Here is a 14,373-nt window from a genome sequence, read left to right on the forward strand (position 1 = left end):
AATGTAATAGCAATTTTGAGACTTACTAGTCCTTCCTAATGCTAAAAGTACTTATCTTTAAAGAATTCCATTAAAACAAAGATATAAATCAAATGAAATAAAATCAGATGCAGAAACAAGGGTTAAGCCATCTTAAGAAAACGAATTGTAGCTGACTTGCTTGCTAATCATCTTAAACCTTGGGCTAATCAGATGATAAACTGAGAAAAGCAAGACAAGTTTGGTTGACTGGAATAGATAAGATGGAAAAAAGATGAAAATGATACCTATCATTTTTAGTCATTCTTAATTTGCTTATCCAAATTGGCCAACATTTTATTCTTAGTTTTTTCTCTAAATGGTAAGTTATAATCACAATCTTAAAATTAAAAAAACAAAAACAAAAAACAAACCCACTCCCTATTTATCTGAGAGTAGCAAACAAATAAGAACAGTAATAAGACAATGCTGGCTCTTAATGTGTACCTTGTTGAGAGTGAAAAGACACAAAATTCTCTCAAATAATAAGAACTTTGTAAAAGACATGAGTCCTGAATATGGGTGAACTCTGTTACCTGCTCTTTGGCTTTCCAGGCAGACCTCAGCATGTTGGCCAACCTCTCTGTGTGCTTTAGGTTACCTCGGCATCATGCCATAAATCTTGTGTTCATAAAATTCAGTCTGAAAGTTGGGAACCCAAGTCTATCTCACAGAAAAGCTTACGTGTTAGTAAACTTCACTTGTTTACAGGACTGTTAACCTCCTCCTTACTAAAAATTTGCTTTGTAGGTTTTAAAATTATAGGTTTTTATTAATGGAAGATCCTTATCGTAAAGGAAAGCCAATAGCATACTTTTCACTTTTCCCTACGGCAAAGGTAAAGCAAAAATTACATCCTGAGGCACAAAACTCAAATGTTATGTCAACTTCTGAGAGTCAAAAGGCAAACACCAAACAGTTAAAGTAATGCCAGAAAAATGGGGCCAGATGTTATCATTAGGGGGAAAAAAAATTGTTTATGTAACTTGGCATGTGGATCTGTCATTGTTATTCGAATAGATTTACCATAGGGTAGAATGTAGAAAATACTACTATTTTTATTGTAGTTGGGTTTTTATAACTTTATTGAGGTTATTTTTCTTTAGTACTTTCTTTTGATTTTAGCTGACATGATTCTGAAGATGTCAGATTAAATAAATTCCTTTTATTTAAAAGTCTCTTCCTAAGATTTTTTTTTTTTTTTTAGTTCATTTTAAAACAATCTAAAATTTAGGTACTTTCTTGAAACTCTGGGGAAATTTTTCAGGGAAACAGAATAGTGACTAAGAAGAGAAAGATACACTAGTTTTCCTATTCAGTCTGTTCTGAGTATAATATAAATTTCTATATGTTTACATATAATGCAACAGTCAAAATTTATTTGCCAGAAGAAGTAGGTTATTTTTCTAGTTATAGTAAAACATTCAGCATTGCGTGGGAAAGTAACTTTTTCCTACAGTGAAATCTTAACAAGTATGAATAATTATTTATACAATAATTAACTTGTTTAAGAAAAACATAGGTTGATGCAAGCATTCACCTGTTGCCACCTAGCTTTAATACTGAGGTTCCCAACACTGAGGTTCATACACCTAAAAGTTATGTAGAAATTGTGACAGCATCTAACTTTATTTAATTTATTGCCATAAACATATTGCCTTTTAATCGAAATATCACTTCTTTGAGGCTGACCCTCCAGTGAAACTGGAAGGGAAGAAAGAAGTATATCCTTTCTTCTGTGGAATTCCTTCCTACAGCTTCCGTAAAGTTTCTGGCAAACATATTCTTCACACACAAAGTCTAATTTAAAAGTATTAAATATGATTTTTGTTGTTGTTTTTGTTGTTTTAAATAGATACAAGAGTTAGGATGTACTACTGTGTCTATTGTTGAGGGACGAAGTGTTAAAACACTTTAAGAGTTTCCTATCCAGTCTGGGGCCTCCACGGCTTCTTGCCTCTGTTCTCCTTCCAAGACAGCTGCTAGAAGCCCAGAAAGGCAGTGGATAGCACCTGGCGGGACCAGGCACCCGATTTCAACAGTTGTTTCACGGTGAAACCTGACTCCTTCAGGCTGCTTTCTAGCACGTCCTGTCTCATTTCCTCACCCAACAGCCACTCTATGACTTTCTTTGTGCTAATTCAGTGGCTTTCCTTTACCTCTCACTCTTCTTATCTTTTCTGACTCTTAACCATCCATGACTTTAAAAATTTCCTTCTTTCAGCTCCCAGAATATTATACCAGTTCTACTTGGCTTTTCCTCTATGTTTCTTTTGCTAGTTGCTCACTACTCCTTTGAAGGTACCCATAAGACTCTATCCCATCTACCTTTGCTTTTTACTATTCCTTCTTCTTGCAGTGGCCCCCTCCCCCAGCACTTTCTCTGAATTCCTTTCTCCTCATTGTAGCCTATATACCCTTCAAAATGATAGACGATCAGATCTCATTCAGCTAAACACATGGCAGAGGAGTCTGTTAGGTGAAAAGGGGCAAGATAGAACTGTGGGACGTACTGTCATTTAATAGTCAGGTGAAGAGGATTTATAAAGAGACTCGGCCTCAGGGTAATCAAAGGAAAAGAAAATTTCCAGAAAAATGGAATCAAATGCTACAGAGGAATAAGTAAAATAAGGCCAAAGGAGATGCAGTTGGATTGGGCTCTCAGAAGGTCGCTGGTGATCCTGCCAGGGGTTCAGCAAACAAGGGCTCTGTTAATCACACTCCTTTTTTTTCTCCTCAAAGAGACTGTTGCCTCAAAATGAGTGAAGTTGAATTAAGGGAAGTATTATACACAGGATGTTCTTCTCTACGGCTTTTCTGAGAATGATGAGCATGAATGCAGACCAAACAAAGAAGTCTGTAATAAAAATTATCTTTATTGGTAATACATGCACAGTGATATAAATGAATTCAGAAGTATTATCAGTTGTAATATTTTTATTAAGCAAGGTCCTCAATAGAGTGATGAAGTCTTGTTATGTTTGATGGTGTTACAGGACTGGGGAATATTGTTACTTTTTCTTTTTTAATTAATGTGAAATTAACATAACATAAACTTAATCATTTTAAAGAGAGCAATTTAGTGGCATTTAGTATATTCACAATGTTGTAAACTTATCACCTCTAGTTCCAAAACATTTTCATCACCCCAAAAGGAAACTCTGCACTTGTTAAGCAATTGCTTCCTACTCTCCCCTTCCTCAGTCCCCTGGGAACCACCAATTTTCATTTGTCTCTATGAATTTATCTAGTCTGGATATTTCATATAAATGGAACTATACAATACAGTTGACCCTCGACCAACACAGGTTTGAACAGCATGGGTCCACTTATACATGGATTTTTTTTTTCAATAAATACTGTAAATGTATTTTCTTTTTCTTAATAACATTTTCTTTTCTCTGGCTTACTTTATTGTAAGAATGCAGTATATAATAATATACAAAATATGTGCTAATTCACTGTTTATGTTGCCGGTAAAGCTTCCAGTCAACAGTAGGCTATTAGTAGTTACGTTTTGGGGGAGTCAAAGTTATACATGGATTTTTGACTGCACAGGATTTAATGCCCCTAACCCTTACATAGTTCAAGGGTCAACTGTATATGACTTTTGCTGTCTGGCTTCTTGAAAGAAGCACAATGTTTTTGAGGCTACTAACTTTTATAACTCAGAGGTGGCACCAGCTAGAAAGTCAGAAATTCTCCAGGTGGCTTTGCCATGGCAGAGTTTAACTTAAGGACTTTTTCCCAGATTCCTTCAACAGTTCGTGAGACCGTGGACAAGTCTTTATTCCTGCAATTCACTCAGTATTTTTTTTTTTAAACCTACTCTCTGCCAGGCACTGTTTTAGGTACTCAGGCTCTAGTGGAGACAGAACAGAAAGAGCCCCATGGAGTATATATCTGAGAGGAAAACCCCTACTTCCCAATATTAGACTCACTTTTGTCTTTGTTCCCTGTTGAGAACTAAGGCAATTTTTGCTATTATAAAACTTACTTTAAAACAACAGCTAATGGATTTTTTATTTTCAATTATTTCAGAAATATCTGTGTAATCAAGGCTAGGAAATATGTGCATGTTGGTAAGCATTTTAGTGATATTTGTAAGATGACCTGGGGTTTTGAGTTTCTGATCAGCCTCATTATTGCAAAAGAGCATTCACTAGAACAGTTTTTGATCATTAGTGTGAGATAGACTTTCAAAGGATTTTCTGAGCTGAGACAAGTTACTTTAACATTATTGTCAATCTGAGAGATAGTGAGCAGTATTTGATTGCTGTAATGTGTCAGTTGTGATAGAATTTCACAGACAATGGACTTGCCTTTTTTAAAAAAAAAGATTATTTTCAGGAAATAGAAAGTTCTTGAGCTGTGGGCCTTACTGAGGCCTGGGGAGGTGTCTTTTCTCATCCGGTTATTCCTGAAGGATAAGCATAGTCAAGACATGCAAAGACAAACCTACACCTCATTTGCAGTGCAGTGGAAGGGAGTAAGGGCACTAAGTGATGTTTATTTCACTGAATTACACGCACGTGGTTGCACTATAGAGATTCGTCAACCAACCACCAGTCTTAATGCAAACATTGTTACAGTTCCTTAACAGTTAGCTGTACTGTTCTCCTCTCACTTCAGCACAGGGAATATAGAACTGCCAGTCCCATATCCCTGCTATGTACCAGGCCCTCTCCATAGCACCGTACGTACATTTTCCCATTTACAGCTCTTAACAACCTCCAAGGTAGATATAATGTACTGTGATTACCGTGGACATACAAATGATGGAACTGAAGCATAGAATATTAAATAACTTGTCCATGATCACACTGCTAACACATCAGAGTGGGATCCAGGATTCAAACCCAGATCTGTTTGAGTTTCTAGCCCAAATCTCAGAATGGTTAATAACCAGTCAACATCATTGTTTTTAATCCTGTTTCCTTTTTCATCTATATTTTTTCTTGCTAGCTCTGAATCTAGTCTCTGCCCAACAAGAGTCATAGTAATACAGACTTCAAGTTCTCATCAAAGTTGTCTTTCCATTTTCTGAGGACTAGCTGTTTGTTACGGTTGTTGGTGTTTTTGTTTAAAAAAAAATTTCTACGTAAGTCTAATTTGAGAAAATAAATATGCATGTAATACTCAGACACTTTGGTCTCAGATTTGGAGGTAGGCGCTAGGGAAAATATTGCATCAAAAAAGCAGAGTGAATATATGAATGTTGGAATTGCCCCTCATTTCAATTGATTCCCCCACCCTGACCTATATAGTATTTTCTCCCTGCTATTCATCGCCCCCTCAAACTTCTGTGTGGCCTGCTTTTTCCCTTAGGGTAAATATATATGTCTTGATTCAGTTATGATGAATTCTGTTTATGTTTTTATCATTATTATCTATTTGTATGTTTTTGATGTATTCTGCTTTTCTACAGATAAATCAATTCTCCCAGGGCTTTGCAAGGGGTGTTGCTCAGTAGACTGCTGGGTCTAGAATAAACAGGGAGAACATAAACTGCAAGACTTCCTAGTGGTTTTGCCCCTTCTGAGCACCAAAATTTTGAGTGGGACATTCATTTCGTCCTGCTTTTTTGAAATTCTTTAGATTGTCAGTAATGCAACTTTCTAAAGGAAATTAAAGGAATCCAGAAGTAGCTGTATCAGATCTCTGTTGAGTTGTTTTATTGAATGCCATCTTCTTTCATCTTCACTCTTTAGCCGATAGATAACATGTTTCTTATCTCTTATAAAAACTCACCATTTAACTTAAAAATTTAAGAAAATACTAGAAATGCGTTTCTGGGAAACCTAACTCAAAGACATACAAGTACAGTGGGGAGTTCATTTGGATATGTATTACTTGCTGTAATTGGAATCTTGGGTCTTTCATCATCATCATCATCATTTCTCTAGCCGTTTTTAGTTACTTTCTCTGTATATATTGTGTTAATATAAATAACCCGCTTCCAAGAATAAAAATAAACCAGCACTAGCTAATGCCACTTGTTTCTTGAGCAGATCTGTAAAGATGTGTGTATATACGATTATCAATATAGAGGCCAAAGTTCTGTACCAGTTAAGCAAGTTTATGAATTAAAGACCCTTGCACACATGAATTTAATTCAGAATTATCTCTGAACTGCAGATTCTCTAAAGGAACCTTAAGTGCTACTTACCATCCTTTTAGTTTTAGTCAAATATTCTTAGATTTTGTCTATATCCACTTTTTTTCTATGTGGGATAAGAGGAGGGAAATGAGTTACCACACCTCCCAACCTCTCCTCTTCTACAATCTCCTTGGGACCCAGGCAGTCTGACTGCAGAGCTTACCAGCGCATCCATTTTTGATTTGTCACTTTATCAAAGACAGGAACACATGTGTCTTTTTAAAAAGTCCCAGACAATTCATCTAGAAAAACAACAACAAAATTGCTTAATTAGCTTGTGACTATCTTGGGCTATCATCAAAGAGAACATTTAACCAAATATTGTCTCACCAGTTAGAGTTATATTTCTCTTTCTGTCTCTGTGTGTATAATCTTTTTTTCAAAGACAACTGTTTAGTTATATAAATATTTTAATGTCCTTCCTATTGGAAACTTTCCCCACATTCTTGCCCCCAGGTTACACTTCATGTTTGAGGTTAAATCTTGAGGAAATGGAGATTTTATTGAAAATATTGACAGAATTTAATTCACAACAGAAGAGAGTGAATGAGGGCAGAGTGAGTAGCACTTGTTTAATACGTAAAGTGTAAAGTCTAAAGTGAATGATTTACTAATGAATCTTGTCAGATACTCCCTGGAATTGACATACAAAAAAAATTCAGAAATTACAATAAATTTAAGAGGACTTACAGGAGGAGAAAATTAAGAATGAAAAAGGATAATATTATGTCCTATGGAAATTTTCCACTCCAACTACGTTACTGAGCAAAGTATTTGTTCTTTTAGCTATTGCTGTTTTGTACTTTCTTCAGCTTGCATTTGTGAAGCATTTGGTCAGAAAATGACTGTCATGGAAGACAAGTCCGAGTTACCAGCATTTCTTGGGCTAAGCTCCCAGCATACTTCCAGATGGCATAATTCCGGCATCTAGTGTGAGCCCCTGGGTTTGGGACTTTCATGGAAAATCTGTGCTGCTAAATGTTAAAGTTAACCAGAGAGTTACAAAGAGAGCTTCTTTGAAAGACTGGTTCAATTATTTATTAGCACTCTCAGAGTATAGTGTCAGCCAAGATATATTTGAAATTAATATACTATTTGATTAGACTGATTGATTATTTCTACAGCTGAAGATTTTAACATTCATTAGCCATGCTAACCGGTCATTAGTCCTGTCTTTATCAGCAAGCAAAGAATAAACAGAAATTCTAATAAAAATTCATCACAGTGAACGTACTACATACCTAAGCGAGTGTGATGACTGTGGGTATACTAAAAAATAAATTAACTGCTATAACATCGGCAGCAGGAAAGATTTGTTATAAAATTTAAAAATATCTCTTAATTAATGTTTACTTTGTAACTGGACTCTTTTAAACTTAATCTCTTACATATCCAGTATAATAAAGTTCCAGTGGGTATTTTATACTTAATGGGTTTGTGTGGTATCCTTTGAATATTAGTTTTAGGAAGATTTCAGATTTAAGAAAGTTCTGCTAATTGTGTTGCTGGTGAAACCCTTTTCTCACTACTGAGGAATAAGTCATTATGGCTTGTTTTTCAACCAGACTGTTAAATCTGAATTGTAATGCAAATATGCTGACCTGTTATACTTTATGACACTTCTCTCTACCTACCCTGTCATGAATCCCTCGTGGTTTTAAGAGCAAATTGAAAGGGATGATGAAAAGGAGAGCATGAGATAGGCAGGAAGAACCCTTTATGAATTGCCGTATGGCCACTCTAGAGCAATTCTATATGCATTAAGAATTATGGCTACCTTATACTGACTGCTTTCTCAGCCCTTCACTTGCATTAGCTTGTTTAGTACTCAGAATTTTCTTCAAAGTTAGATAACACTAGCCCTCTTTATCAAGTGAGGTGAGGAGCCTGGTGCTCAGATAGGTTAAGCAACTTGCCCAAGGCCATGCAGGTCAGCAGCAAAATCAGTACTTCAGTGACTCTGCATAGTTCTAGAGTCATGCTCTTCTGCCTGGCTACCCTGCATAAGCAGAAGCTGAACTGCAAAGTTCTGAGTTTCTTCTGTCATTGAGCCTGGCAGGGCCTGCAGTACCTATATCACCTCTCTTGGCTCTAGCATGAATCCAGACAGCTGGACAGCAAGTGAGGATGGTGAAGGAATCTGGACAGAGTCCAGGAGTCCATTCAGCTACTACACCCCAGAATGAGTCAAGCTCTACCTAAACAGAGTTAAAACCAAGAAGTCCAAGCAAAGATCCAGGGTCCCAACTGTTCAGGCAGAGAGCAGCGTGAGAGAATCTGGACTACTTCCCTGGGAGTCAGGAAAGTCTTCAGATAGTTGTTATTCTAGGGCCAGAGGTGGGCTAGAAGGGGAGTTTCCTACCTGTAAGAGATAAGGGGCAGGGCTGACAATGGTGAAACAAGTCAACAAGGGACAAAGTGGAATGTCTTTCACAGAGATGGAGGAAAAAAGGAACTCAGAGAACTGTGATTAAGGGACTGCCCTGGAGCCCTGGCACCTGTGATTCAGGGTCCAGGAAGATGTAGGTGAGGGAACCAATCAAGTGTTGTTCATCTTGGGTCTGATGGAGAGCTGGGCCCAATTCTAAAGAGGCATTGCCCTGAAGGGGAAGGCAGAGGAAAGGATGGACATGGGACAGCCTCTGAACCATGAATAGCTCTACAGGTGGCTACGGCTCTATTCTATTTCCCTAGGCAAAAACTGCCTCAAGTGGAGAATCCAGGAATAGAGGCAAGAGGCGGTTTGTCATATGCGGCTACAAATAGTATTCCTCTATGGATTTTAGAACTAAAACAGTATCAGACCGAATATACCTTAAGAGATGTCGTGGGCTATTCTTTTCTTTTTATCTTCATTTACCTGACAGTTTTATCTTCACTCCATTCAAGGCTAAAAGTGTAGATGAATCAATAGGAAACGGTTAATTCCATAAATTACACTTTGACTGTAATAATCTTACATTTTAATCTATGTTATTGCCTTCAGTGACAAATTACTATTGATAGAAAAGCCTATTTCAATAATTTTGGATGTTATTCCAGAGAGGAATAGAGCTGATAATTATGCTGTGTTTCAAATCTATGCTTGGGGCAAATTTATTTTCTGACTCTTCCAAGAGATTTTTAAAGGATAACATTTTCATGCTTGTGTTCCTTAATTCTTCTTTTCTTCCTCCTACACAGGAGACTTTGAATGTGATTGATCCTGGCTTGATGGACCTTAATGGGACCAGTGAGGATGCCCTAGAATGGGATGAAACTGATATAAGTAACAAGTTAATTAGTTTGAATGAAGAATCAAATGACCTCGATCAAGAACCCCAACCTGTCATGCCTTCCTTAAAACTTGAAGAGGCAGGTAGTGAAGACCCTGGTTACGAAGAAGAGGCAGGCGACGATGGGGGTTCTCAGTATGCCTCAAGCATTACCGCCCCCTCCAGTCCACACATTTACCAGGTATACAGCCTCCACAATGTGGAGCTCTATGAAGACAAGCACCTGCCGTTCCTGAAAAGCAATCCAAAGTTCACCAGCATGCCACAGCCTAGTGTTTTAACTAAGAGTCTCAGTAAAGACTCTTCATTTTCATCTACCAAATCTTTGCCAGATCTTCTAGGGGGTTCCAGTTTGGCGAAGCCCTGCCCATGCCACGGAGGAGACATGAGCCAGAACTCGGGCAGTGAGAGTGGAATCGTCAGTGAAGGAGACACCGAAACCACTACCAATTCGGAAATGTGCTTGCTGAATTCGGTAGATGGGTCCCCAAGTAACCCTGAAACTGAACATCTGGACCCACAAACGGGAGATTCAGTTAACGTGGTAAAGCAAAAATTTAAAGATGAGGATGAATGCGTTAAGCCTCCTAATAGCTCTCAGTCGTCCATTTCACTAGTGGGTTGTATAAATGGAAAAGTCGGAGATTTAAACAGTGTTACCAAACATACCCCTGATTGTTTGGGAGAAGAATTACAAGGAAAACATGATGTGTTTACATTTTATGATTACTCGTACCTCCAAGGCTCAAAACTCAAATTACCAGTGATAATGAAACAGTCACAAAGTGAAAAAGCACATGTGGAGGATCCCCTGCTTCATGGTTTTTATTTCGATAAAAAATCCTGTAAATCTAAACATCAGGCTACAGAGTTACAACCAGATGCAGCCCTCCATGAAAGGATTTTGGCACACACATCCTACGAAATGGATCGCAATTCATATAAAAGTGGTGATGCAGAGAAGACATTCACTGGCATGCAGAATGCCAAACAGCTCTCCCTTTTATCTCATAGCTCATCTATTGAGTCCCTTTCTCCGGGGGGTGATTTCTTTGGATCGGGCATCTTTAAAAATGGCAGCGACAGCCTCCAGCGAAGTACTTCTTTAGAAAGTTGGTTGACATCCTGTAAAAGCAATGAAGATCTTTTTAGCTGTCACAGCTCTGGAGACATAAGCGTGAGCAGTGGCTCAGTTGGTGAACTGAGTAAAAGGACATTAGATCTCCTGAATCGTTTGGAGAATATCCAGAGCCCCTCAGAGCAAAAGATAAAGCGAAGTGTTTCTGATATCACTCTCCAAAGCAGTTCCCAAAAGATGTCCTTTACTGGCCAGCTGTCATTGGACATAGCATCTTCTATCAATGAAGACTCGCCCGCATCTCTTACAGAACTTAGCAGCAGTGATGAGCTCTCTCTTTGTTCAGAAGATATTGCGTTACACAAGAACAAGGTCCCGGAATCAAACGCGTCATTCAGGAAGCGCCTGACTCGTTCAGTGGCTGATGAAAGTGACGTCAATGTCAGCATGATCGTTAATGTCTCTTGCACCTCTGCTTGCACTGATGATGAAGATGACAGTGACCTCCTCTCCAGCTCTACCCTCACCTTGACAGAAGAAGAGCTGTGCATCAAAGATGAAGATGACGACTCCAGTATTGCAACAGACGATGAAATTTATGAAGAATGCAACTTGATGTCAGGGCTGGACTATATAAAGAATGAACTGCAGACCTGGATTAGACCAAAGTTTTCCTTGACAAGAGATAAGAGAAAGTGTAATCTCAGTGATGAAATAAAGTGCAGTAAGGGTGTAGGTAGTAGTGACATGACCAATCCCGCCGATACCCTGAACATCGAGGCCCTTCTAAATGGCTCCATAAAACATCTCTCGGAAAATAATGGAAATGGTAAGAATTTATCCCATACCCATGAGTTAGGGACGAAAGGTGAAAACAAGAAAAATATTTTCAAAGTTAGTAAAGATCCATATGTGGCTGACATGGAAAATGGCAATATTGAAAGTACTCCAGAAAGACAGAAGGACAAACTTAATGGAATTTCAAAGGAATCAGAAAACCTTGGTTCAACCAGGAAGAGGATTTCAGAGAGTGAGCATTGTAAGTGTAAAGCATGTATGGATAGCTTAGATGATTCAGACATGGTTGGAAAGGAATTTGCCCTCCAAACTGTTAAACATCTTCCAAAGAAATGTCAAAACCACCACTACTTTGAAAATCAAAGGGCTGCTTCTCCTCCCACCGAGAAGTCTTGCCAAGCACGGCCTTCAGAAACCAGACTTATCAACAGTCAGGACTCTGATGTACCGAAGTCTTCACCTAATGATGCACCAAGTATGGCTGGAAAATCTGCTGGTTGCTGCCCAGCACCTGAGCAAAATGACACAGAGGACAATGCCTCTATCAGCGACATTTCCTGTTGTGACTGTGAGCCAGATGCTTTCCAGCAAAAGGATGCCGAAGATTCTTCAGTACGTGACTTTGTTAAGGAAATCATTGACATGGCTTCAACTGCCCTAAAAAGTAAATCTCAACCTGAAAATGAGGCAGCTACTCCTACTTCATTAACGCAAATCAAGGAGAAAGTGTTGGAACATTCTCACCGGCCCATCCAGCTGAGAAAAGGGGACTTTTATTCCTACTTATCCCTCTCATCTCATGACAGTGATTGTGGGGAGGTCACCAATTACATGGAAGAGAAGAGCAACACTCCTTTGCCACTGGACGTTACTGACTCTGGCCTGGAAGACAAGGAGGACATCGAATGCTTCTTCGAGGCCTGTGTCGAGGATGACCCCGACGGAGATGTGCCCTCCTCCTCCAGCGTTCTTCCAAATGAACCCACAGTTCCCGGCGAGGCTGCAATGCCGTTACAAGCAGTAGCAGGCTCTTCTAGGTCCAGTGATATTTCTCTCTTAGCTGATAATGCAGACATAGTGATTCTTTCAAGTCCTCTCCCTCAGAAAGAATCTGACGTTGGAAAGGAAGTGGGTGGTATACCCCAAGCTTCCAGTGTCTGTGCAGAAAGCTCAGACTCAACTAATCTTTCAAGGCTGGCTAGTGAAAAAGAAAGTTCGAAATACCCAGGTGAGTCTGGAATGCCAGAAGAACGTAATGCTGCTTCAGACAACTCTAGAGTTCCAGGACTCTCCTCAAAGGCAAAGCAGCCAAATGACAAGGCTGCATTGTGTCCCAACCCCAAAACTTTAACCTGTGAAGAAAATCTTCTAAACCTTGATGAAGAACGACATATAAATATGCATAGGTAGAATGTAACCCTCTCCAAGCATGAAAATCATCTCATTGAAAGGTATGTATAGTTCTTGTGTTTTTAATATATATTTAATATTTTAGCATATATATTATATGCATAATACACACACACACACACACACACACACACACACACACTCACACATACTTAAAATATGAGTTTGAGTCAACAAAGCCATGATAGGAAAAAAGACTAGTCAGAGTGACTGGGTCATGGCAAATATTTATCTGAGTAAGACGTTTAGATGGAAGAAATACTCCCAACAATGCAAGTAACTGTGGAGCAAATGGGGGAAAAAGTCACAAATGACATTTGTAGACATCTTATTACATCATTCTGGCAAGAAGAATACAAAATTTGAGGAAGTAGCCAAGTAATTTATGGCCTCAAATTCTTCTATCAAGGGAAGAGAAAATGGTTCTCCAAATTGCAATTCATCCCCTCTGATCAAAATGCATGCACAATGACAACGCTCCCCACTTCAGTTTCCTGCACACAGAGCCGCCCGCTCCTTTCAGTGCCTGAAGATGAACAATGATTAGGTTAAAGGCTGCTTCTCCTGATCTGGGCCTTCCTTTTATGTTTCTGTCTAAACTAACTATCGTCACATTTGTTTCCCAGTGGAAGGCTGTGCTGTCACAACTCCTAATCACGGCCAAGTCTGAGGATTCAAACAGGAGGGGAAAGTTGATGTTAAAGAAGAGGCTCTTACTTATCCACACACAGACTGAGACACAGGCCCAAAAAGCAAACGCGGAAAGAATACAGGACAAGTTAATGACGTTTGATAAAAACAGAATATTCTAATTTTGCCTGAAAGTGACAGGCTAATTTTCATCAAATTTTTTAAGAAAGTCATTCTACTCATATTTAATAAGACAGCTATTGATTGATAATTCTGAGATGTTGATCTGGTTCTAAGAGTGACACAAAAATTCTGTTATTTCCCATTCGTAAGCCCCAGTGATAAATGTACTTTCTCAATCAAGTTTAAAGAAAATTTGAGCTTTTGAATGTGAGACTTTCTATTTCACCAAAGTGAGAGGTGCCGAATGCCATCTCCACCCCCACTCCAGAAGCTTAATGCTATAACCTAAACTTGTGCTATAGGAAATGAATTACAGAAGCAATCTACCCTAATTTGTTAACTTATTCAAATAACAGTTATTATACTTAACTATGCTAAAGATTATCTTTTTTGTGGCAGATTGTTTATTTTTTGATGAGCCTAATTACTGATTTTCTAAAAGTAATTTACATTTATTACAAATACATCTTTTAAAATGTGACAGATAAATGTTGTTCCCATAATGTATTATGAAAAAAGTTACTATTTAAAAACACATTATTTAATTTGAAAGATGAATGGCAAACATCATTATTTTTTTTCCTGCAACACCTGTGCCCTAGGCTCATTAAAATGTGTGATTCTGTGTAGAGCTGCTAGAAATGAGGAGTGAGGGGGGAATCTATACCATATATATACCCTAAAAATAAACTCGGTATGCAAAATTGGAGAAAGGCATCCTACTTACTAATATAGCTCAACTAATTTTCTAAGTTTCAGATTCTATTTACAATTGGCTGCAAGTGAGAACAAAAGTAGGAGAGAGAGAAATGTATTTTCTG

At 38.3% G+C, this 14,373-nt stretch overlaps 1 protein-coding gene across 1 annotated transcript in view; it reads left to right on the forward strand.

Annotated features, from left to right (window-relative positions):
• Positions 1-14,373, forward strand: part of AKAP6 (A-kinase anchoring protein 6) — a 520,891-nt gene that overhangs the window by 499,306 nt on the left and 7,212 nt on the right. The window contains exon 16 of the mRNA XM_039870505.1: positions 9,362-12,780. Coding sequence (XP_039726439.1) covers positions 9,362-12,739 — 3,378 coding nt within the window. The 3' untranslated portion in view covers positions 12,740-12,780. The remainder of the gene's footprint in view (positions 1-9,361; positions 12,781-14,373) is intronic.

Source organism: Pteropus medius, unplaced genomic scaffold, assembly GCF_902729225.1.
Source record: "Pteropus medius unplaced genomic scaffold, Ma_sr-lr_union100, whole genome shotgun sequence".
NCBI lineage: Eukaryota > Metazoa > Chordata > Mammalia > Chiroptera > Pteropodidae > Pteropus > Pteropus medius.